General features: G+C 28.4%; 1 protein-coding gene across 3 annotated transcripts in view; it reads left to right on the top strand.

Annotated features, from left to right (window-relative positions):
• Positions 1-25,122, top strand: part of LOC103574749 (WAS/WASL-interacting protein family member 1) — a 38,391-nt gene extending 13,269 nt beyond the window's left edge. The window contains exons 3-9 of one of the 3 annotated variants that reach the window (XM_014442258.1): positions 8,122-8,153; positions 8,226-8,313; positions 8,802-8,881; positions 17,108-17,151; positions 23,420-23,527; positions 23,656-24,936; positions 25,012-25,122. In XM_014442258.1, coding sequence (XP_014297744.1) covers positions 8,122-8,153; positions 8,226-8,313; positions 8,802-8,881; positions 17,108-17,151; positions 23,420-23,527; positions 23,656-24,936; positions 25,012-25,052 — 1,674 coding nt within the window. In that variant the 3' untranslated portion in view covers positions 25,053-25,122. Of the gene's footprint in view, positions 1-8,121; positions 8,154-8,225; positions 8,314-8,801; positions 8,882-12,506; positions 12,514-17,107; positions 17,152-23,419; positions 23,528-23,655 lie in introns of those variants that run through there. The other 2 variants (XM_014442257.1, XM_053741657.1) reach the window with 2 other exon arrangements.
• The last annotated feature ends 1,745 nt before the right edge of the window (positions 25,123-26,867 follow it).

Raw genomic sequence — 26,867 nt, 5'->3', positions numbered from 1 at the left:
TCCGCCCTATCTCTCTGTCCTTTTTCATTCCCTTTCTTCACTTCCTTACTTCCTCTTTACGATACTTTACGATATTTCTATCTCCCTTGCCCTTGGACTGTCTAGTCAACTAGACCCTAGTCTACTAGACCCAATATAAGTTTGACTTGTGTCCAGTTTATCCTTGAGAATAAAAGACGCGTGGTCAATTGCGTTTACACAATAGTAACAAAACTACCTTATATATTTATCTATATATATACATATATATGAAAAATAATAATAACAATAACAATAACAATAAAAGGGCGTGCGCAATAAATTGGACATTGGACAAATTTAAGCGACGTCTTTTATAAACAGACATGAGATATATATGTATATATATATGTATATATATTTTAACAGACTATGGGATATGGACATTGGACATAGACTTAGACTTATAGATCTCCTGGAATATATGAGACCTTTATAAGACGGTTTGGGGGAAGAATAAAAATGTACGATAGATCTTAAATAGTGAAAGTGTAAAGATTTAGTGGCGAGTCGAGTTGTAAAAAAAATTTTTTTTGCTGTCTGGTTTTTTTAGACGGTTATATTAAGAATAGAAGGATTTTGGGGAAGAGGCAGGTGAAGAATTTCGAAAACACGGCACGTGACGGTTAATTTATGCCACTGAACTGTATTTTTAGTTACGGAAGTTGATGTAACGAAATTTAAAAAAAAGGCGCGAAATTTAAATTTTGAAATTTTTATTTGCTATCTGGTTTTTGTAGATGGTTATATCTAAAAATGGAAGATTTTGAGGAAGATGCAGGTAGAAAATTTCGAAAACACGGCACGTGGTTAATTTATGCTACTGAACTGTATTTTCTGTTACGGAAGTCGATGTAACGAAATTTAAAAAAAGGCGCGAAATTTAAATTTTTAAATTTTGATATTGTTTTTGATGAACTCGTGAGCATGGTTGTGAACTAGCAATTTATTGAATTCCGTAGTTCATAAGAAAGAAAAACTGTTTTGAGAATTTGGGAATTTTTTGTAGAAATTCGGAGGGCGCGAGAGTCAAAAGTTAAAAAGAGTTTTTGAACTTAAAATATCTTCTTGAGTATTGAGTTTTTGGAAAAAGGACATAAGGACTTTTTTGTAGAGAATTTTATGGGCTACAAAAAAGGATTCTTTAGTTTTTACGGATAATTCAATATTTTTGTAGATATATGGAAAAAACCAATTACACTTTTTATGGTATTAATAACTTTGAAATTTTTGCCGAAAATTTTGAAAATTCATGGTCACATTTAATTTGCCAGAAAATCACTTTTTTAAAAATTCAAAATATGATAGCATAAATTTCTTGAATTATTCCCACTCATAAATTTTTGAAAATGACATTAATGTCATTTTCAAAAATTTTCATTCGAATCTTAAAATTTTTCAATTTGTCATTTTTTTTTCTGAAAAAAAAAAAAAAAAAAAAAAAAAAAAATGAAATCAATAAATGATTAAAAATTCCACAAATTTTTTTTATTGAACAATATGTTCATATATATATTAATACACAAATATATATACAATAAAATATAAATGGCAAATGTGTTTGCAAAAGCGCCAGAGACCTCCTGCAGCGCTAAAACTCCGCGGGGTTAAAAAGGTCTTGAAAAAAAAAACACATATATATACATATATATTATATATACATATGAAAGTTATATTAAAAGAGCATTCTTTTATTATTATTAATTTTATTACCCGCTGTAATATGGAAATTCGATGAGAAACATTCGTATTATTAGGTGTGAATTGAATTATAGGTTAACGTTTTTATTCACCATAATAATAACAATAATAATAATAATAATTATTATTATTATTATTGTTACAATAATTTAAATAACTCGACGACATGGATGATGAAAATTATGACAACTACGACATTACGACCTTGTTTCATATTTATCAATATATATATATATATATATATATATATATATATATATATATGTATATATTGATAAATATATGTGTGTGTGTGTGTGTGTGTGTGTGTGTGTGTGTGTGTGTGTGTGTGTGTGTGTGTGTGTGTGTGTGTGTGTGTGTGTGTGTGTGTGTGTGTGTGTGTGTGTGTGTGTGTGTGTGTGTGTGTGTGTGTGTGTGTGTGTGTGTGTGTGTGTGTGTGTGTGTGTGTGTGTGTGTGTGTGTGTGTGTATAAATATATATATATATATAAATGACTAATGCAAGTTGTCTACATATTTTTTATGTGCATTCAGAATAACTAATTAGGGTACTAGTATTTCTGAATAATAATAATGCTATTTTTTATGTCATATATATTTTTGTTAATATTAATAGTCATGAATATTTTTATTCATACGTTTTGGTTAAAATAGCGATGACATTTAAAAATTTGTATGAATTTTATTTCAATGATTCATTTTTTTTTTAAATTTCTGGCGGGTTTTAGAACTAAGTCAGATTTTAAACAATAATTTGTCTCAAAAAAAAAAAATTTAACACCAAAAACACTTATTTAAACACCAAACAATCGATACGAGAAATGATTCAAACACCGGAAAAAAGGGCACTGCAATTAAAAACTGTAACACTGAAGAAACATTCTTACACCAAAATATAGGAATGAAACACCAATAATAATTGGAACGGTGATAGAAATTATTAAAACACTAAAACAAGAAATGGAAACACCAAAAAGAAATTCAAAGTCTAAGATAAAAAATTGCTACACCAAATAACAAATTAAAACACCATAAGAAGAAATCAAAACACCAAGAAGAAATTCAAATTCTAAGATAAGCAATCACTACATCAAATTAAAAATGTTAAACACCAAAAAAATTGAAAGACCATAAAAAAAAGTAAAAGAACCAAAATGAAATCCAAATTCTAAGATAAGCAATCATTACACCAAATTAAAAATTCGAAGCACCAAAAAAACATTGAAATACCAAAATAAGAAATCGAAACACCATAAATCTATTCAAAGTCTAAAATAAAAAATTATTACACCAATTCAAAAATTTGAAACACCAAAAAAAAATCGAAACACCTAAAATCAATTCAAAATATAAGATGAAAAATTATTACACCAAATCAAAGATTTAAAACACAAAAAAATTGAAACACCAAAATACCAAATGGAAACACCAAAAATCTATTTAAAGTACAGGATAAAAAATTATTACACCAATTAAAAAATTTGAAACACCAAAAAACAAATTGAAACACCTAAAATTAATTCAAAGTCTAAGATGAAAAATTATTACACCAAATTAGCAATTTGAAACACCAAAAAACTTTATAACACCAAAAAAAATTGAAACACCTAAAATCAATTCAAAGTCTAAGCAGAAAAATTATTACACCAAATTAGCAATTTGAAACACCAAAAAACTTTATAACACCAAAAAAATTGAAACACCTAAAATCAATTCAAAGTCTAAGCAGAAAAATTATTACACCAAATTAGCAATTTGAAACACCAAAAAACTTTATAACACCAAAAAAAAATTAAAACACCTAAAATCAATTCAAAGTTTAAGCAGAAAAATTATTACACCAAATTAGCAATTTGAAACACCAAAAAACTTTATAACACCAAAAAAAATTGAAACACCTAAAATCAATTCAAAGTCTAAGCAGAAAAATTATTACACCAAATTAGCAATTTGAAACACCAAAAAACTTTATAACACCAAAAAAAATTAAAACACCTAAAATCAATTCAAAGTCTAAGCAGAAAAATTATTACACCAAATTAGCAATTTGAAACACCAAAAAACTTTATAACACCAAAAAAAATTGAAACACCTAAAATCAATTCAAAGTCTAAGCAGAAAAATTATTACACCAAATTAGCAATTTGAAACACCAAAAAACTTTATAACACCAAAAAAAAATTAAAACACCTAAAATCAATTCAAAGTTTAAGCAGAAAAATTATTACACCAAATTAGCAATTTGAAACACCAAAAAACTTTATAACACCAAAAAAAATTGAAACACCTAAAATCAATTCAAAGTCTAAGCAGAAAAATTATTACACCAAATTAGCAATTTGAAACACCAGAAAACTTTATAACACCAAAAAAAATTGAAACACCTAAAATCAATTCAAAGTCTAAGATGAAAAATAATCACACCAAATTTTCAATTTGAAACACCAAAAAAATTTATAACACCAAAAAAAATATCAATGTACCCAAATAACATTAGTAACAATAATGGAAAAAAAAATATGCAATTTAAGTTCTATGAACCCCTGTATCGTTTATCCTTTTATTATTCTTCAGAAGGCAGTATAGACTGTTATATATCCTGAATAAAATATCAGTGATGTATATATATATATATATATATATATATATATATAGTATATATAAAGAGCTTTATCCTTAACCACTTGTACTTCCTCCTTTGGCAAAGGACTCGTATCAGTTTAAACGATTTTTTTAAAAATAGGTCACTCACGGAAATTTATTAACTCTTTAACCGAGCACACTAATTTTATCCTTTCAAGGACGGACAAAGGACTCACATTTATTATCATTATCCTTATTATTCTTACAATTATTATCATTATTTATAAATGTAATATACAATTTTTTTTTTTTATAAAAATTAAAATAAACTCGCGGAATTCATTAAATTCCTTAAATTATTTCGTATTTTAAATCAATCAGCCAACGATTCGATTAGTTTCGGATTATCTACGAGACCCTCCGGCTATTGTGTACAACGAATTGCCCATTAGCCTCCCAAGATATCATCTCTTACCGGTTTTAACATTTTTTTTTTTTTAATTACTTTTATTCAGCAGTTAATTTTTTTAATTACAATCAGAAAATAAATTCACATTTTTCATTCTACCATATTCTATATATATAAGGCTCTACTGGCTTTCCTATCAAGTTTACGGCTAGAATGCTCAGGACCTTTTTTGTAGGAAATTTAATTTCCTACGAAAATGGTCTCATATATTTTTTTTATATCTTTAATACTTTCGTCAAAAATTCAGTTCAAAGTTTCCCTGACCGAAATTTTTCTAAATTATTTCCATCAGAATTTTTCCAAATTTTAAATTTGAAATTCCCGCTTAAATTGTTAATTTATGAAAAAAAGTAAAGAGCACTTTTTTATAGGAAATTTAATTTCCTACAAAAATGGTCTCATATATTTTTTTCATATCGTTGATACTTTTGTCAAAAATTCAGTTCAAAGTTTCCCTGACCGAAATTTTTCTAAATTATTTTCATTAGAATTTTTCCAAATTTTAGATTTGAAATTCCCGCTTAAATTTTGAAATTATAAAAAAATGTAAAGAGACCTTTTTTATGGAAAATTAAATTTCCTACAAAAATGGTCTCATATATTTTTGTCATATCGTTGATACTTTTGTCAAAAATTCAGTTCAAAGTTTCCCTGACTGAAATTTTTCTAAATTATTTTCATCAGAATTTTTCCAAATTTTAAATTTGAAATTCCCGCTTAAATTTTGAAATTATAAAAAAATGTAAAGAGACCTTTTTTATGGAAAATTAAATTTCCTACAAAAACGGTCTCATATATTTTTGTCATATCTTTGATACTTTCCTCAAAAATTCAGTTCAAAGTTTTCCAGACCGAAATTTTTCTCATTTTACTTCTGCCAGAATTTTCCTGCATTAAAAAATTCAAAATTCCCGCTGAAATTTTAAATTTATGAAAAAAGGTAAAGAGACCTTTTTTACAGAGAATTAAATTTCCTAAAAAATCATATCTCACAACTTTTGTCGTATCTCCCATAGTTTTCCCACAATTTCCATTTCTTATGTAAAAACTGAGTAGAACGAAATTCCCCCTTAATTATAAAAAAAAAAAAAAATAATTGAAAAGTAATTAATTTTAACTGCTAATTATAATAAATGTATCATTATACTTATAATCATAAATTGCAATTAGATGATATATTTAATGTATCTAAAGTATAGATTTTTTAAAATGCATTTTATTTGACGGAGCTGAGAACGAAAAAATATAAAAAAAAAAAAATAATTTTTGCTTAGATACGATCTTATAAACGCCCAGTCAATCGAATGGGGTCCCTGGATTACTAAAACCCATTATTAATATTAGTAGAGAGCGCCCACCCATAATAATTTTTTTTTTATGGGGTCGCGTACTGAAGTATTATTAGTAGTGATAGCGGTAGTGGTTGAATGCTAGGGGAAGGGGGTGAGGGTAAAATATGAATTTCAATTTAGCGAAAAAATATATTTTTATTTTTTTATCCACACCCACTTTTATAATTTGTGTTATATGTTGATTATGAGATATTATTAATTATCTAATAGATTTTTATTATTATTCAATTTTTTTTTTTTTTTTTTTTTTTTTTTTTTTTTTTTTTTTTTTTTTTTTTTTTTGGGACAGAATTTTTTAATTTAATTAATTCAACATTTTTTTGGTAATTTTTGTAGTCAGGAATAGAAAAAAATATGGAAAAAAAAATTTTGGAGATAATCGAGATATCGATTTAAATAATCGATATATCGATTGGTGAATTAGAAATAAATATTTTGGAGGTTAGAATGCATTAAAATGGATTTTTGAAAAAATTTCAAAAATAAGGATTTGAATGGTTCGATATATCGATTTCATGGAAATCGATTTTTTAATCGAGTTAATTGTAGTCGATTTTTTTCAGTACTTAAATTTCAATCGTAAAAATTACAATTGTTAAATAATCGTTTATTTGTCGATAATCGATACTCGATCTATCGATTTAAATAATCGATATATCGATTTGAAAAACTAATATTTGAGAATTATAATGTATGAAATTAAATTTTACGAAAATTAAGAATAATATCGATTTTTGTAATCGATAATCGATGTATTGATTTCGATTATCGATTTTTTTGAAAATTTTTGACAATGATTTAAAATTAATAAAAATTGTTAATTGAATTTATTTTATGACGTCATTATATTAATAATGTCCACTTATATATATATATATATATATATATATACATATGTATTTCATATCAATTGATACTGTCAAAGGATCAGAGTTCCTTTCAAAGGAAAAAAATTGTCCTTCACGTACATATATATATATATATATATATATATATTCTTTTTTTTTTGTTACTCCTGAATCAGGAAAGTGGTTCTGTCATACACATGGATAAACGTATTTACGCACAATGCGTTACAAACCAAATACTTTGTCGATATATAATCCTGATTTAGTTCCAACAATATATATAAATATATGCCTATATATATATATATATATATATATATATATATATATATATATATATATATACTCAAATGAAAAGAATCGTGAAATTGAATACATTTAATCAGATACATTTTTTCCCCTTTAATATATATATATATATATATATATATATATATATATATATATATATATATATATATATATATATATATATATATATATATATATATATAGGCAAAATGGCCACTGAATAATTTTCAATTAATTTTTATTTTAACTTTTAATTAATAAATTCCAAATTTGAAAACAAATCTTAGAAATTTATTTTGTAAATTAAAATTCTCATGTGATCATTTTTCAAGATCATAATATTCATATATATTTCATACATTTTCATATTTTCCCTATCAACTTTTTATTTTTTGATAATTTTCTCAAAATTGTCAAAATTTCGTTATATGACAGACTTTGGATCCAAATCCCCACTAAAATATCAAATCTATCGAAAAATTCCTCAAGACTTTTTTTGTAGGAAATTAAATTCCCCAAAAATTTCTCCCCATAAAATTTTTCATACCTCCAATAGTTTTCCCAAAATTCCCATTCAATATTGAAAAAACCATCTAATGTCAAAATTTTTTTATATGACAGACTTTGAATCCAAATTCCCACTAAAATATCAAATATATCAAAAAATTCCTAAGGACCTTTTTTGTAGAAAATTAAATTTCCTAGAAATTTCCCCTCATAAAATTTTCTCGTATCTCCCATAATTTTCTCAAAATTTCTATTCAAAGCTTAAAATCCATGAATTTTTTATGAAAATCAAAATCCTCATATTTTAACAAAATTTATATATATATTTATGTATATATTTTTTTTTGTTTCAGAGATTAATCAGGCAATTACCTGAAAACCATCAGTAAGTTCAATTTTTTTTTACAAAAAAAAAAAAAAAAAAAAAAAAAAAAAAAATTATTTTTTTTCTTTTTAGATTTACACCAGAATTATTATTAAAAGAAGTGCCGAAACTTAAATATATAATAGACCTCACAAACACCACACGGTATTACAACAAAAAGGTAAAAAAAAATTTTTCTCAGTATAATTAATTATTCAAAATATTTAAATTAATTAATTTAATGGGACGGCATTAAAATAACAAATAGTCAAATATTTCTCAACTGTCCTTTGAAAGAAAATAAATAAATAAATAAATAGTAGAGATGATAATTAAATAATTAAAATATATACATATAGAAAAACGAGCGGAGATTTTTGAACAAACAAAAGATTGATTTTTATCTCAATATAAAATTCCAGGTTCTGTATAAAAAAAAAAAAAAAAAAAAAAAAAAATCAGAGATAAAAATTACGTATTATATTTTTATCTCGATCTTATTAATAAAAAGCCCTTTCTTATTCTATCCTTTCGTCAACATTTTTTAATACGCCGAGCATCGGATCGTTTTCTTTTTTTATCTGAATTTTTAAGAGAAAGCGCTGTCGATAATTAATTAACGGAAAAATTTTATATTTATTAATTACGTTTATTATTTTGGTGATGTAGGAGTTCACTGATGCGGGAGTTGAGTACAGGAAAATTCCGGTGGAGGGGAAACGTATTCCTAAGCGACGGGAAATTTTGAGGTGAGTTAAGATAATTCAATTTTTTAGGGGAACTTTTAATGTGATGGGAAATTTTTGGTTAAATATTGAAGATATGGAAAAATGTGTAAGGACCTTTTTTGTAGAGAGGAAAATTTCCTGTAAAAGTGATTAGGGTGACTTTTTTGAAAAAATCAATATTTGAGGCAGCAGAAGTGTTTGAAAAATTTTGTAATCGAAATTTTGTCGGATAATTGGAACGGAATTAAAATTACGAATTTTTTTATTAGAAATATAGAAATTATGGCTTGAATATTAAATATATCACAAAATGCTTCAGGATCTTTTTTATAGAGAATTTAATTACCTACAAATTTTCTCTTATTGAATTTTCTCATATCTATGATAGTTTTCTCAGAATTTAAGTTTGAATGTAAAAAAAACATCAAATGTTAAGATTTTTACTTATGACTGATTTTGAATCAAAATTTCTACAAAAATATCTCATATATCAAAAAAGTCCTCAGAACCTTTTTTGTAGGAAATGAAATCCCCTAAAAATTTCTTTTCATGAAATTTTTCATATCATCAATAGTTTTCGCAAAATTTTGAGTAAATTGCAAAAAACCGTCAAAAATGTCAAAAATCATGAAAAAATGCAGTTGTGCACTGAAAAAATTTTTTTGAGAAATCAAGTGTGTTTTTCATGTATTTCGATGTGCTGATTCCGAATATAGAGATTAATTAGCTCGTCAAGCTTCCAAAATTAGAGTAAATTGCAAAAAACTGCCAAAAATACCAAAAATCATGAAAAAATGCAGTTATGCACTGAAAAAATTTTTTTGAGAAATCAAGTGTGTTCTTCATGTATTTCGATGTGCTAAATCCGAATATAGAGATTATTTAGCTCGTCAAGCTTCCAAAGTTAGAGTAAAGAAAGATAATTATCAATCAAGCTAAAATTTCATTCATAGAAAAAAAGAAAAAAATATAAATTGCGAAAAAAAAAAATGATTGGAGAATTTGTTAAATAATTAGACATTTACGACAGTTAATTAGCTGAGCATCGGAGATCAGCAGTCGTGTTAAACAGTCATCGTTCAGTTGCCCAAAGCAGTTTGCGTGAGAGAAACCACTTCTTTCTTATTTAAAACTTTATCTTTTACTTCGTCTTACAAACAATTTATCGTGCGTGTGGGTTGCCAAGTTAAATAATAAAAAATCCATAAAAAAAACTAACCAAAAGGCCGAAGCAAAAGCGTGCGTACGTAAGTTGGCGCCGTGCAAAGGTTAACACGCCTCTTGTTGGCAGTCTAAGGCATCAAAACAGTGACAGATGGCTACAGTCATCACACAAATATATTTATGTATTTTTTTTGTTAATCAATAAAACCGCAAGTCAATAAAAATTACTGATATTCGAAGAGATTTAATAACAAGAAGTCAAAAAAAATTATTTTATTTAATTATCGACTTGTTGGTTAAGTTTTTCAGGTTATACCCACGCATTTTTATCCATATATATGAAAATATATGTTTATTTTTAATACTAAATGCACTTTATGCTGCATCATGTAATAATTATCATGGTTGTCACGATAAGTATCACGATTATTATCAGAATGTCAACTACTGTGTTAGTTTGATGACGCTACCGTAATGTCGCCACGGTCGAGGTGAAGTGATTTTTATCTTGAGGTATTATGTTACGGTTTACATTACTTGGGTGGTATAAAGTAATAGTATAATTTATGGGAATTTAATTATGGGTTTTTTATTAATTAATCATGGATTGATGCAGGAGAGGATTTAAAATTGAGAATTGGCGATTAGGTAGTGGGTTGGGAGAAAAGTTGTCAGGAGCTTTTTTGTAGAGAATTTTATGAGCTACAAAAAAGGTTATGAGGCATTTTGTTGTAATTTTGATATTTGAGGGAGAATTTTGGTATTTAAGAAAATTGAGCATTTTATGGTGCGATAATTATTTTGAGAAAAGTTCAAAAACTTTCTACAGCTTCGGGTAATGGGTTTGGAGAAAAGTTGTCCAGAGCTTTTTTGTAGAGAATTTTATGAGCTACAAAAAAGGTTATGAGGCATTTTGTTGTAATTTTGATATTTGAGGGAGAATTTTGGTATTTAAGAAAATTGAGCATTTTATGGTGCGATAATTATTTTGAGAAAAGTTCAAAAACTTTCTACAGCTTCGGGTAATGGGTTTGGAGAAAAGTTGTCGGGAGCTTTTTTGTAGAGAATTTTATGAGCTACAAAAAAGGTTATAAGGCATTTTGTTGTAATTTTGATATTTGAGGAAGAATTTTGGTATTTAAGAAAATTGAGCATTTTATGGTGCGATAATTATTTTGAGAAAAGTTCAAAAACTTTCTACAGCTTCGGGTAATGGGTTTGGAGAAAAGTTGTCCAGAGCTTTTTTGTAGAGAATTTTATGAGCTACAAAAAAGGTTATGAGGCATTTTGTTGTAATTTTGATATTTGAGGGAGAATTTTGGTATTTAAGAAAATTGAGCATTTTATGGTGCGATAATTATTTTGAGAAAAGTTCAAAAACTTTCTACAGCTTCGGGTAATGGGTTTGGAGAAAAGTTGTCGGGAGCTTTTTTGTAGAGAATTTTATGAGCTACAAAAAAGGTTATGAGGCATTTTGTTGTAATTTTGATATTTGAGGAAGAATTTTGGTATTTAAGAAAATTGAGTATTTTATGGTGCGATAATTATTTTGAGAAAAGTTCAAAAACTTTCTACAGCTTCGGGTAATGGGTTTTGAGAAAAGTTATCAGGAGCTTTTTTGTAGAGAATATTATGAGCTACAAAAAAGGTTATGAGGCATTTAATGGTAATTTTGATATTTTAAGAGGATTTTGATCCTTAAATATAAATTAAATACTTTTTATGAAACTTTATAATTTTGGGCAATTTCTTCTTACAAAATTGATTGGAAGTAAAAATTCTGAGGAATTTTTATAAAAATTCTATAATCTAGTAATTTTGATTCAATCAAAAAAATTTTTTTCACCTCAAATTTCAAAATATTTTAATTTTACGAAATTTCCGCATTTACTGAGAATTCATCGAAAAAATGTAAGAAATAATTTAATTTCAAAATGAAAAAGCCTGACATAAAAAAAAAGTTGTAAATTTAATTTGAATTTAAATTTGGAATTTAAAATATAAAATTATAAATTCGATTACTTTACACGTGATTGCGGTGACACAACACGTATTCTCACGTTACAATATCAATGTATGACTCGGTAATACGAAACGTGATATACATAAACACAACAACACCTATGTTAGATGTCCAGGTAAATAAAGACATTGTACATAGCGAGGCGCCAACCGCCCACACTTTTATCTCTATATATATTTTTTAAATATTCACTAACCCAGAAATTAACAAAAAAACATTCTACCGAACACCTCTGACATTAATTCGCAATATCTTTTGAAATATATGAGATAAATATATGTTATATATGACTTTTGGATCGGAAATTTAATTTCCCATAATTTTAGTCCTTTTCGAAATTATCGTAAGTTTAATCCTTCAAAAGTTACAGGCGTCAGAACAATTAAAAGTCTTTTTCTTTTTACATTCGGGCTACAGCTCAAAAAGTTACAACTTTTGAAAAATTTAATTTATGGAAATTTTGAGACAATCGAATCAAATATAACTAGTCGAATCGAATAATTCAATGGAATCGAATTATTCAAAAATTTTCGAATTATTCGAAACTTTCTGAATTTTTTGTCATTTTTTGGAAAATTTGAAAAATACGAATAATTCGAAAACTTACAAATTATTTGGAAACTTGATAATAATTCGAAAATTTTGAAACTATTCGACAATTTACTAATAATTCGAATATTTTCGAATAATTCGTCAACTTATAAAATATTCGAAAATTGTAAAACTATTCGATAACACTATAAATTCGAATATTTTCAATATATTCGGAAATTTCAGAATTATTCGACAATTTTCGAATAATTCTGAAATTTTAAAATAGTTGGTAAGCTTACCAAATATTCGAAAATTTTCGAATAGTTAGTATACTTACTAATAATTCGAATATTTTAAAATTATTCGAAAATTTTCCAATACTTCGTAAACTTACAAAATATTCTAACATTTTCGAATAATTCGTAAATTTACAAATAATTCGAATATTTTCAAACTATTCGAATATTTTCGAATAATTCGTCAACTTACAAAATATTCGAAAATTGTAAAACTATTCGATAACACTATAAATTCGAATATTTTCAAAATATTCGGAAATTTCAGAATTATTCAACAATTTTCGAATAATTCTGAAATTTTAAAATAGTTGGTAAGCTTACCAAATATTCGAAAATTTTCGAATAGTTAGTATACTTACTAATAATTCGAATATTTTAAAATTATTCGAAAATTTTCCAATACTTCGTAAACTTACAAAATATTCTAACATTTTCGAATAATTCGTAAATTTACAAATAATTCGAATATTTTCAAACTATTCGAATATTTTCGAATAATTCGTCAACTTACAAAATATTCGAAAATTGTAAAACTATTCGATAACACTATAAATTCGAATATTTTCAAAATATTCGGAAATTTCAGAATTATTCAACAATTTTCGAATAATTCTGAAATTTTAAAATAGTTGGTAAGCTTACCAAATATTCGAAAATTTTCGAATAGTTAGTATACTTACTAATAATTCGAATATTTTAAAATTATTCGAAAATTTTCCAATACTTCGTAAACTTACAAAATATTCTAACATTTTCGAATAATTCGTAAATTTACAAATAATTCGAATATTTTCAAACTATTCGAATATTTTCGAATAATTCGTCAACTTACAAAATATTCGAAAATTGTAAAACTATTCGATAACACTATAAATTCGAATATTTTCAATATATTCGGAAATTTCAGAATTATTCGACAATTTTCGAATAATTCTGAAATTTTAAAATAGTTGGTAAGCTTACCAAATATTCGAAAATTTTCGAATAGTTAGTATACTTACTAATAATTCGAATATTTTAAAATTATTCGAAAATTTTCCAATACTTCGTAAACTTACAAAATATTCTAACATTTTCGAATAATTCGTAAATTTACAAATAATTCGAAAATTTTCAAACTATTCGAATATTTTCGAATAATTCGTCAACTTACAAATATTCGAAAATTGTAAAACTATTCGATACCATTATAAATTCGATTATTTTCAAAATATTCGAAAATTTTCAAATTATTCGACAATTCTCAAATAATTCGAAAATTCGAACTGTTCACACATACTCAATATTTATATCAATTTTCAAAGGTTTGGAATAAATGTATCATGTGGGTATTCATTCGAAAGAGAATTTAATTCTTGATTCATATATACATATATATATATATATATATATATATATATATATATATATATATATATATATATATATATATATGTAGAGTTGATAGAACTTGAAAAAAAAAATTAAATTAATTTGTCGATTTAAATAATGAATCAATATCTCACGATCCCTTAAATTTATTGAACAATAAAAATAATAAAATAAATTAAGCCAACTGATATTTTTATTATTATCCATGAATTGGTATTAATAATAATAAATATAATAAGAATGAAGATGCATTGATATAAAATAAAAAAAAAATGATTTATCGATATTGAAAATAATGAAAATATATATATATATATATATATAAATTTAAAATAATAAAAAGAAAATGAACGCACAGCGCCGCGGCGCCACTTGAAAAATGACGAACAAATATATAGATATATACATATATATTTAATTTGATTCAGTATAAATTTGAATATTAAAATTAAATTATTTTTTTTTTTTTTTCATATTTTTTATCAATAAGTGTCTATATAATCGATGCTATCATTAATCAATCAATAAAATGCATTTTTTAAAAAATACACACATGCATATATATATATATATATATATATATATATATATATATATATATATATATATAATTGAATATTTTTAGTTGTAAAATTTGAATTAATTTATCATGAATTTATTTATTTTTCTACACTACGTGTGCATGTGTGTAAAAGAAGGGGGGGGGGGGCATGTGTGTACTACGAAGAGTAGAAAGAGGAATAAATTTGTATGTGTGGATACGATTGAAGACGATAATAAAAATTCTTGAAACCTAAACTTTCACGGAGTCTATGATTTTAAAATAAATTTATATATGTCTATATATATATCTATACATATATTTATATTAAGTGAATGTCTTTATAAATATAAATTTATAATACATATGAAAAAAAATAGTTATAACTAAATTGACGTTTACGTAGCACAGGTTTATTTAAATTCCATTACATGTGTGGTCACCTGCAATTTTTTTTTTTTTTTTTTTTCCAAAAATTTCGGAATTGTGACATTTTTTTTTTAATTTCAAAATTTTATTCGTGATGTTATTATATATATATATATATATATACATATATATATATATATATATATATATATATATATATATATATACATATATAATTATTTCCAAAAAAAACATTAGATTAATATGAGTTAATATATATTCAAAATTGTGGCTAAACTATCAAAGATATGATAAAAATGTATAGGACATAATTTATCAGAAATAAAATTTTCTACAAAAAAGGTCTCTTTGACTTTTTACCTAAACTCAACGGTTAACCTATAATTCTAATTTAAAGTAACCGCATAAAAAATTTAAAAATATTAACCTAAAAAAAAAGGTATGATAGAGATAAAAATGAAAAGGTTAATTAGAGCATTAAATAAGTGTGAATGGTAACCGTGAAATGAACTCTGGCGGCAGGTGTTTCAAAGGGTAATAATGAGCGGAGGCCACGTGGGTCACGGTTTTTTTTTTTTTTAAATTATGATTTAGACCGCGAGTTGCCGTAGCTTGTAACTATTTTTTTCGAGAATAGATCGACCATAGATTTTTAACAGGAGAAAAATAGTTGACGTAGAAAAATTAAAACCAATAAACAAATTTAGTCTATAATTTTATTTTTTTTTTGCTTCCGCTGAAGAATCGCAAAAAAAAGACTTGAAATTCCCGCGATAATTTATTGACTCGCGTTAATTCGTTAATAAGCCGTCTATATATTTGTACGCAGGTTATGTTGTAGAAGAGTAATAAAAAATGAGTCAAAAAAAAGGTTAAATTTTTTTTGGGTTTCAAAAATAAGGGGTTACCACCCCTTTGAATTATTACTGGCTCTCTTTATCTTTAAATCTTCTTTACAACCAACTGTATTATATATAAATGTATACAGAGGAAAAAATGTATTTTTACTCTACACTTTACAACTTTTTCCCGGAGTTTTTTTAATTGCGGCCTCAATTGAGCCAAAATTTATGGCAATGAAACAGGAATTTGAGGACTTTTTGGAGTTTCTGTGAAAAGTTGGAAAATTTTGAGCCAATGGTTGGGCTAAGGAAAAAATGGATGAGGAAAATTTTTTAGGAAATTTAATTGTCTGTAAAAAAGGTCCTAAGAGATTTTTGGGTAACTCTGATATTTTGGAAGATATTTTGATTTTAAGGAGGGGGAAAAAATTTAGGGAAATATTCAAAATTTTGGAGCTGGAAAAGTTTCAATGGAAATTGTGGGGAAACTATGGGAGATAGGAGGAAAATTGTGAGGAGTGATTTTGTAGGGAATTTAATTTCCTACAAAAAAGGTCCTGAGAAATTTTTGAGTAACTTTGGTATTTTGGATGTAATTTTGATTTCAAAGTTGGAACGTATAAAATTTGAAGGCTCGAATTTGGATATGGAAAATTTGAATAGAAAATTGTGAGGAAATTATGAGAGATAGAAGGAAAATGCTAATGAGTATTTTTGTAGAGAATTTAATTCTCTACAAAAAATGTTATGAGGAATTTTTGTGTAAATTTGATAGTTCAAGTGTAATTTTAATTTAAGTAATAATTTTTATATTTAATGAGATTTTTCAAAATTTGAAAACTTCGCGGGTTCAAATTTCATCAATTTCAAATTTTTAGATTAGAGATTACTTTTCAAAAACTTTTTTTTTCACGCCGTTTCTATACAGTTCGCATTTTTTAAATTTTTCCAAGTCATAAAATTCCCGAAAAAAAAATGAATCAAATTTTTCGTCACAAAAATTTTCTTCAATTTTTCCCAAAGTTTTCCGAAAAAAAATCTTTCCGTATTTTGTTATTGAAAAAAAATTGACTTTTTTTCCAGATTTTACCGAGCAATGGAAGCATTCGTCGAATCAGCAAAAGATGGTAAGTAACAAAAAAAAAAATATTTATATATATATATATATATATATATATATATATATATATATATATATATAAATTATAATTTTCTAAAAGCAATTTATTGGTTAAAATATCGATAATTTGTTATTTAAAGCGCTATTGTATCGATACTTGTTAGTATGACTGTACTATATATATATATATATATATATATATATATATATATATATATATATATATATATGAGAAAGGTTTTTATTTTGTTGATGCTTCCAATTTACTCTTACACTCCATTATAACCATTAACTATATATATGCGTGTACTAACACGATATACGTGTTATGGTATATATATATATATTGCCAAGGAATGAAACATGAAAGTAAAACATTATTTTATTTTCAACTGACGTTAGTAACTACTGTATGCATGTATGTACAAATATATATATATATATATATATATATATATATATATATATATATATATATATATATATATATATAGAGAGAGAGAGAGAGAGAGAGAGAGAGAGAGAGAGACGGGGTTGCTGGTACGTGATATTTAAAAATTTAAATACTTATGAGTGATATTTATATTGTAATCAATAACAAATGTTTATTCTGAAAGTTGAAGTACTGGAGATATTTCAAGGCAGGTGATTGATAAAGCTTACTGGCGGATTTGTGAAACATGGAGATTACAAGGGGCTTTAGGAAATTTTAGTTTACTGACAGAGCAACACAAGTAGTTTATAAAATAAAAGTTTTGCTTTGAATGTTTCGTCAATTCGGTGAGCGTTTCATTATCGAGGAAGGAAATAATGGGACTGGAGGATGGCCTCGGGGAAATGAGGGACCGATTCCCGACCGTCAAATACCAGACTCTTTATTTGCTTAAACAAACGCGATTATTAAATACAAGGAGGTAAACTTTCAAATAAAATGATTTTAGTTCGTCGGAGCAGACTCTTACGTTAAATCGCCATTTTTTTATTTAAATAAGGCCGGGAATTATTTTATTTGGGGGAAATAATATATAGATTGTTATTTAGTAGATTAATATCATCTATTGGTTTTTAGATCATGTGATTTCTGATATAGAGAAGCCACAAAGTCAATAATTCAAGTTCAATAAATTTTTAAGGAAAATTCAGCAAAAACTGAAATTACGGATTTTAACATTTTTGTGTCGCGTGACTAAAGTAACTTTCAGTTTGGCTTTAAAATTTTTTTCCACATTCCCCAAGAGACCTAGAAACCTCCCCTAAATTTTCTCCGCAATATTTAGACCTCTTCCTATTGAAACAAATAGCCCCATATGGCGCCCTAGAGCCTTTTGGAAACGAAACCGCGAAAAATGACTCTAGTCAAATTTAACCATCTCTACCACCCTAGACACTTGAATTTGAGAATTCCTACACTTCCTTACCTCAAAAACAAAACCACAATACCTTTATTCGACGAATTTCGGAAAATTTACTAAAAACCGAAATTACGGATTTTAACATTTTTGTGTCGCGTGACCAAACTAACATTCAGTTTGGCTTTAAAATTTTTTCTCCCATTCCCCAAGAGACCTAGAAACCTCCCCTAAATTTTCTCCGCAATATTTAAACCTCTTCCTATTGAAACAAATAGTCCCCTATGGCGCCCTAGAGCCTTCTGAAAACGAAATCGCGAAAATTGACTCCAGCCAAGTTTAACCATATCTACCTCCCTTAACACTTCACATTCATCATTCCTACACTCCCTCTCCTCAAAATCAGAAGCACAATACCTCCATTCAGCAATTTCTCAAAAATTTCCCTCTAACCGAATTCCCGAATTTAAACATTTTCGGTCTCTATTCCCAAACTAGTGTCCCATTTGCCCAAAAATTATCTCGACAAAAAATTCCCGCAGATTTTATAAAAATGTATCACAAACAACTCTGAGCAATGGGTAACTCAATGGTTTGCCCTACGCAAACAAAGAAACTTATTTACTTAAATTTAAAGTGGAAAGTTTTTTATTTTAAAAAGTATTTTTTATTGGAGAGGACTCTCGAGGTTGAGCTCGCTAGATACTCGATATTGAGCATGTTGGTCATTGATAAATGCTAAGTGGTGGTCCAACTCCTTCTCCATCTTCTCATATATTTTTTTCTCATCCTCATTCTTATTATTCCTTCTCAAGTTGTCTCTTTCGCCGACTTGGAATGCGTCGAGAATAATATAACTCAACTCCTTCACCTTTTTTCCTCTCTCTTACATGTATTAGTCTCTACTTAGATTCTATACATATACATACATACATACCTATATACATATATTTTTATATATTTCTAACAACACCACATTCTTAACCTTCTCATTAACAAATTCGTCCCAATGGAAACTATTTCCGGGAAATTGAAATTTTTTTATCATGAGTGAATATATATATATATATATATATATATATATATATATATATATATATATATATATATATAAATACATAAATTTTTTTTTTCAAATAAATAAAAAAAAAATCTAATCGATATCATACATAATAAACGTTAATCGAATAAGGACACCAAGGTGTATTACAAGTAACTTTCTTCTCATATGTTTGATAAACGGCGTCAGATAATTAACAACTCGCGCGTACGCTCCGTTGGATACGCGTGGGCGTGATATTCTGTAAGTTTACTTTTTTATATATATACATATATATATATATATATATATATATATATAATTTTACTACTGTATTATATAGCCGGCGACTGCCGGAAAAATATAAAAAAAAAATCATCTAAAAATGTCGAATAGTTTGTGAGAAATATAGAAAAGTTTAGAAAATAGATTTTTTTCCACGTGAGCCCAAGGTCAGTGCTGCCAACAGCAGTAAATAAATTCACTTTTACTTGACGCGTTTTGCTCAAAAATTAATTTTTATTATCATAGAAAAATAATTGATAAGTTGTTAAGTGAGAGTGAGTGATTAGCATGCGTTTGCCTCGAAAGCCCAAGGCGAATGCTACCAACGCGAGCTTGTCTGCTCTATTTTACCTTGAAAATTCAAATATCCTCCTCTGTTGTCAAATCGTAACTATTTTAGTCAGTATTAATTATAGAAAGTGTGAAAAGTTGCTGCAGAAGCCTAAGGCTAATGCTGCCAATGTAATTCAATGTGTCTATGACTACAATTAAAATATTCACTTTTATACTAAATCATAACAGCTAATAATCAATAATAGTCGCCTTTTGTCACAGAAGCCTAAGGCTCGTGCTGCCACCGTGAATTAGTTAGTATATTTAAATAATCCACCATCGACTAAACTAATTTCTATTGACAACTTGCGATGTATGCAATAAAAATAAGATTTATAAAGTTTTGTTTTCCGCAGTAGCCTCAGGCGCATGCTACCAACGTGAGTTTATCTAGTTTATTTTCTTTTAAAAGTTTAAATATTCTGTTTTACTATTAAATCGTAGGTATTTTGTTAGAATAACTAATAAAAAGTGCTAGTTGCCGCAAGAGCCTAAGGCTCGTGATGCCACAGTAAATAAATTAGCCTATTCTAGTAACCCCTGATCATAAAACCCGTTTCAACTTACAATTTACAATCTATTCAGTTACAATAGCCTTTATAAAGTTGCATTTGCCGCAGAAGCCTAAGGTGCATGCTGCCCGCATATATAAAAATGCACTTATCTCCCAAACTATTAACGCTAAAATTCTGATCTTAGTTTCAAAATCCTCGTAGTTAAATTCTCGTTAATAAAAACCCATTCTCCATTGAGTTAATTTTTATCTTCACACACATTTCATCTTTTAACCCTCAGCTGTCAATACTTAATTTCTTGAGATTTAATGCTTGACGTTAACGTTTTCTCGTTTCAACAACGTAATACATATTGTATATTCTCGAATATGTATTATTATTTTTTTCTTTCTCAACAAAATTGTTGAGCTACTGAACCTGTAAACCGCCTTCTCATTTTCTTGCTGCATATATATCACGTTGCCACATTAACAACGTCCCGGGGCACTTTAGTATTTTCTGCAGTAGTCAAACTGGACACAAGTTTTAAATTTAATATTCAACTAAATTTACTATCTTATCTAATTCAATGTCTAATTCCGAATGTTGTGTTATCTTTAATAGGACAAACAAAAATTAAATGAAAAAATAAATATATATGTGTGATTTAATGGAGGATTTGTTGAATAATGTGGGAATAACTTGTGCTACTTTCGTTGGTCTTATCGTCTTACATTTCAGTGTTTGTATATTTTTATTCAGCTTCATCCATTTGACCACCCATCGTGTATTACCAGAATATCGAGAGACCCGTATAGAAAATCAGCAAATACATATATCCCGCTGGGCTGAGTATAGTATCGCGGTATCGGCTCAACGGGAGTCAAATGTACAAAATTGCGGAGGCGGTGTCATCAATTAGCTCTTAGGCCTCGATTAATTCAAATCGACTTATAGATTTGTTACTAATTATTTCTGGCATTGACGACTCGAGATTATCTATTGAAATTTAACCACTGATGTAGAGGTTAGTAAATTTACAAATATCCTTTCTCAATTTTACAAGTGACTGGTAGGAAATATTCTTAAGCCAGCGGTAGATTGGCTTCTAATTTGAGCATTGGGAATCGCGCACCAAATTTGGAGCCAATCTACAAATTGATTTGGTTGTAAACCAAAAAAATGAAAAATTTAGAAAACGCCTTTTCAAAACGAATTGGTTCCATTGGCTGTTTTAAGAAACTACTAGATCGATTACTTTTAAACTTGGCAGCTACTTAACTTGAGTATCTGAGAAGCCACACACCAAATTTGAAACCAATCTGAAGCTTAGTTTTGTCAAAAGACGTAAAAATGTAAAAGTCGTAAAACAGCGGGTTCAAAATTGAATTTTAGGTTTTTTTGATTTTTTAACAAAACTATTGGATCAACCACTTCTAAACTTTACAGCATTTCTGTTTGAGGTTCAAGAAGTATTCACACCAAATTTTGAACCAATCTGAGAGTTAGTTTAGTCACAATCTACAAAAATGTAAATTTCGAAAAGCGCCCTTTCTGAAATTGAATTTTAGCTTCCATTGATGTATTCAGAAACTACTTTATCAATTGATTTGAAACTTTGCAGCTATTTTCTGTGAGTATCGAAGAATGTACACACGAAATTTCAAATTAATCTGATGATTAGTTTAGCTATAATCCCAAAAAAACGATCATTCCGAAAGCTCCCTTTCGAAAATGGATTTTTGGCTTCCATCGGTCGTACCGAAAACCACCTGACCAATTGCTTTCAAACTAGACCATTTCTATTCTAGTACAAAGGAACTCACACACCAAATTTCTTACCAATCTGTTGTTAAGTTTAGTCCCAGTTTCCAAAAGTTAAAAATTCCAAAATTTCACAAAAATGAATTTTCAGATCCGCCTGATGTTTTTACAAATCCTTCCAATCAGTGACCTCAGACTTGTCTATTTCCGTTTATCTATAAAAAAAAAACCCGGAACAGGGTCAAAATGGGCGAATTTCATTAAAAAATTTTTTTTTAACTTCTAATTCGAATTACGTAAAAACTATCGCAGATATTAAAAAATGTAAAAGAAATAAATTTATAGCAAATTAAATTCCCTCCAAAAAAGGTCTTCATGACTTTTTATCTAGACCCAAGCATTGTCACAAAAATACAAGCCATCCAATTATTTCCCGGGCCGCGATAATTGAATTTCAAGAAAAAAAAAAAGAATTAATTTTCTAACTTGCTATGAATTTAAAACAAGATAAATAATGCGATAAAAGGATTATGAGGAGCGGAATAAATGATTTTGTTATTAATATTTTTTTTCGTTGCTCTAGATTATGCATTAGATGCTGACGTGTTCTCAGAATAATGTCCCCGTAGTTTAGCTGTAGTAGCTTGTGATACATATGAAAGTATGAATTACTGACATGCAAAACAACAACAACAGCAACAAGATGACCTCGCGTTTTAAGATATTACTATATATGTATATATATATATATATATATATATAATAAGAATAATAAGAATGTCCTCTCTGGCCTGGAGGCATATAAACGACGACTACTCTCAGATTACAACTGCATTTTTTCCTCGTACATCTACAACTAAGACTACTTCCTTCTTGAATTACTTTCACTAGTTTTTTATTTTTATTATTATTATTAATATTAATATGCGATGCGTTAATCAATTTTAATTAAAAAAATATAATTCTCTAGATAATGTTTTTTAAGGATCCCGGTAAATTTTTTGGTTACAGATGAAGTTATAGGCGTTCACTGTACCCACGGTCTCAATCGCACGGGATTTTTGGTCTGCAGATTTCTGGCTCAACAATCGGGCTGGAACGTGATCGATGCTATCGAAGGTAAGTTTTCTAGTTTCCGTAATTTTTCCTCCGAAAATAGCGAAATGTTTCCTAAAGTTCGAAACTGAAGTTCGATCCCTTGCCTGGTTGAGATTGTAAAGGTTTATAATAAATATTTTGGCCCTTAGCCTTCGAGGATGCTCGTGGCCACAAAATTGAGCGCGAGAACTATATCGAGGACCTGAAAACCAGTAAGCTGGATGAAAGGATCAATACATCTGAAGATTTGTTAGATATAATAAATAATATTGACACAACACATACAGAAAAGCCAGATAAATTTAGACACCGAGATCGGCCATCTTCCAAAAATTGGCGTCTTCCCGTTCATCCTAGTGATCCCTTTCAAGATCGTTATCATAAATCACGCGAAGACTCTCGTAGACCAAATTACGCTTACAGTTGGAGAAATCCTTCACTTTCATCAAGACCACCATACTTTGATAGACGTGACAGACATGACCGTTATGATTCAAGTAAAAGAGAAACTGGACCTACAGAACCTCATTACTTAGGTCCTATGCATCATTTGCCACCTCCAGGTGTCCCTAGATCGATGCCACACTCACCAGAAAGACTTCCAGATCCTTTGGATAGTTATCGTGGTCCTTCGAGCCATCCCGATGGCCCAAAATACCCTCCCGCAGCCCTGTATCCTAGCAAATCAGTATACATGCCTCCCAGGTCTGCTCAAAGCTTCCAAGAACCACTTTCCCCTGGAGTTAAATCACACCACAGTCACTCAGAAAGTCATTTTGGTTCTTCGAGCCATCCCGATGGTCCAAAATACCTTTCAGCGAGTCCGTATCCCAGCAAATCAGTACACGTACCTCCGATGCCTGCTAGAAGCTTCCAAGAACCGCTTCCCCCTGGAGTTACATCACACCGCAGTCACTCAGAAAGTCACTTTGGTCCTTCGAGCCACCCCGATTTGCCGAATCACTATCCAGAACGTTTGCATCCTTCAAAATCACTACAATTACCCTCTGCACCTTCTAAAAACTGGCCAATACCTACTCCAGTGTTAAAATCATATCATAATCGCATGGCAAGCAATCCAGGTCCTTCGAGCCATCATAATATCCATTCCAAGACCTTCCAAGCGCCTTCAGGGGCTTTTGAAATAACTCCAGCTTCTAAAGCTACTGGCGCCAGGTCGCATGAAGCTCCAAAGTATCCAGACCATCCAGTTTCTTCAAAACTACGATCCTCCGATGACCTAGTGAGTGCTTACTTAGGGCCAGAAACTCGTTTAGGGCCACCAGGACGTCCTATTCTTGGGCAAAAACTTTCAATACCAGATCAATATCCTAATCCACCTACGTTACCTTCAAGATGGAGAAATCCACCTCAGTCCCAATCTCCTGACAGGAATGACGGATGGGTTACAGTGGAAAGAAAAAGACGACGTAAGTTTGATACAAATTATGATAATTCAGAATTAAGTGATAGCGATAATTTGAATTCTTATTCTATTCCTCTAGCTCAACAACCTAAACGTCAACGATCTTGGTTAGACAATTAACATTTTAACACTTACACAAATTACATAATTCTGTATATTTATTGACATTAATTTAATGCAATTATGTAAATTCTGATCTATTTTTTTTTTTTTTTTTTAAATAAAATATAAATATATTTTATGGTAAACTATTTTGTATTGAATATTTATTAGTCTGTCTGAGGGAATCCCCGTGTTATTTGCCTCGATCCTTACGGCTGCAGCTATTGCTGCTGCTGTCCTCGATGAAAGTAGATTCCCAGCTAATTACTATAAGCCAGAGAGGAGAGTAAAAAAGTTTATAAGTGAGTGAGTGAGTGAAGGGATGAGTTGAGAAGTAGAGGGAGAAGTGAAGGGAGGGTAAGAAAACTGGTTGACGTTCTACATCAGCGTTGCTTCGCGATATTGCCTAATTATCCTTCAAGATTGGCTTTTCCATCCTTCGTAATTACAAAATTTTGTAATCTTAAAATGAATTATTGGTTATTATTGCACGTCTTAACGTTACAGTATTAGCTGAGTAATTGACCGTTTTTATTTTTATTTTTTTATTATTATTTTTAAGACGTCAATCTGTCATGGGTAATTGACGCGAGTTTAGGTTAGGTCGTAGGTCAGTGGAATGGACACCACGTCCATTGTTAAGTGAATCATTAAGTCTGACATTGAATTTCTTTCAGTCTTGTTAACAACGATAATTAATGATCCGGAGATAAATTTATTTTACAAATCACTGGTAGAAAATATTCTTATGCCAACAGTAGATTGGCTTCTAATTTGAGCATTGGGAATCGCGCACCAAATTTGGAGCCAATCTACAAATTGGTTTGGTTGTAAACGGAAAAAATGAAAAATTTAGAAAACGCCTTTTCAAAACGAATTGGTTCCATTGGCTGTTTTAAGAAACCACTGGATCGATTACTTTTAAACTTGGCAGCTACTTAATTTGAGTATCTGAGAAGCCACACACCAAATTTGAAACCAATCTGAAGCTTAGTTTTGTCAAAAGACGTAAAAATGTAAAAGTCGTAAAACAGCGGGTTCAAAATTGAATTTTAGGTTTTTTTGATTTTTTAACAAAACTATTGGATCAACTACTTCTAAACTTTACAGGATTTCTGTTTGAAGTTCAAGAAGTATTCACACCAAATTTTGAACCAATCTGAGAGTTAGTTTAGTCATAATCTACAAAAATGTAAATTTCGAAAAGCGCCCTTTCTGAAATTGAATTTTAGCTTCCATTGATGTATTCAGAAACTACTTTATTAATTGATTTGAAACTTTGCAGCTATTTTCTGTGAGTATCGAAGAATGTACACACGAAATTTTAACTCAATCTGATGATTAGTTTAGCTATAATCCCCAAAAAACGATCATTCCGAAAGCTCCCTTTCGAAAATGGATTTTTGGCTTCCATCGGTCGTACCGAAAACCACCTGACCAATTGCTTTCAAACTAGACCATTTCTATTCTAGTACGAAGGAACTCACACACCAAATTTCCCACCAATCTATCTCATAGTTTAGTCCCAGTCCCCAAAAATTTCAAATTCCGAAACTTCCAAGTAAATTGTCCTCTCCCTGAAATTTATTTTTCAATCTAGTCTACCAAGTTAAAAACGCATCCTACCTAAAAATGACTAAGGACCTTTTTTGTCTTAAATTAAATTCTCTACAAAAAAGGTCCTTATAAACTTTTCCAAATTCCTATAACTTTGCCCGCAATTCGGCTTCGACTTAAAAAAAAAACCTTTTGATCAGTCACAAAGAATAAATTATAAAATATTTATCATCAAAACCTCTTCATTATCTCGTCCCTAAAATTTTTTCACCAAAA

Source organism: Microplitis demolitor, chromosome 9 (genome assembly GCF_026212275.2).
Source record: "Microplitis demolitor isolate Queensland-Clemson2020A chromosome 9, iyMicDemo2.1a, whole genome shotgun sequence".
Lineage (NCBI taxonomy): Eukaryota > Metazoa > Arthropoda > Insecta > Hymenoptera > Braconidae > Microplitis > Microplitis demolitor.
The sequence above is the reverse complement of the archived record's forward strand: the minus strand, read 5'-3'. Positions and strand labels throughout refer to the sequence as shown.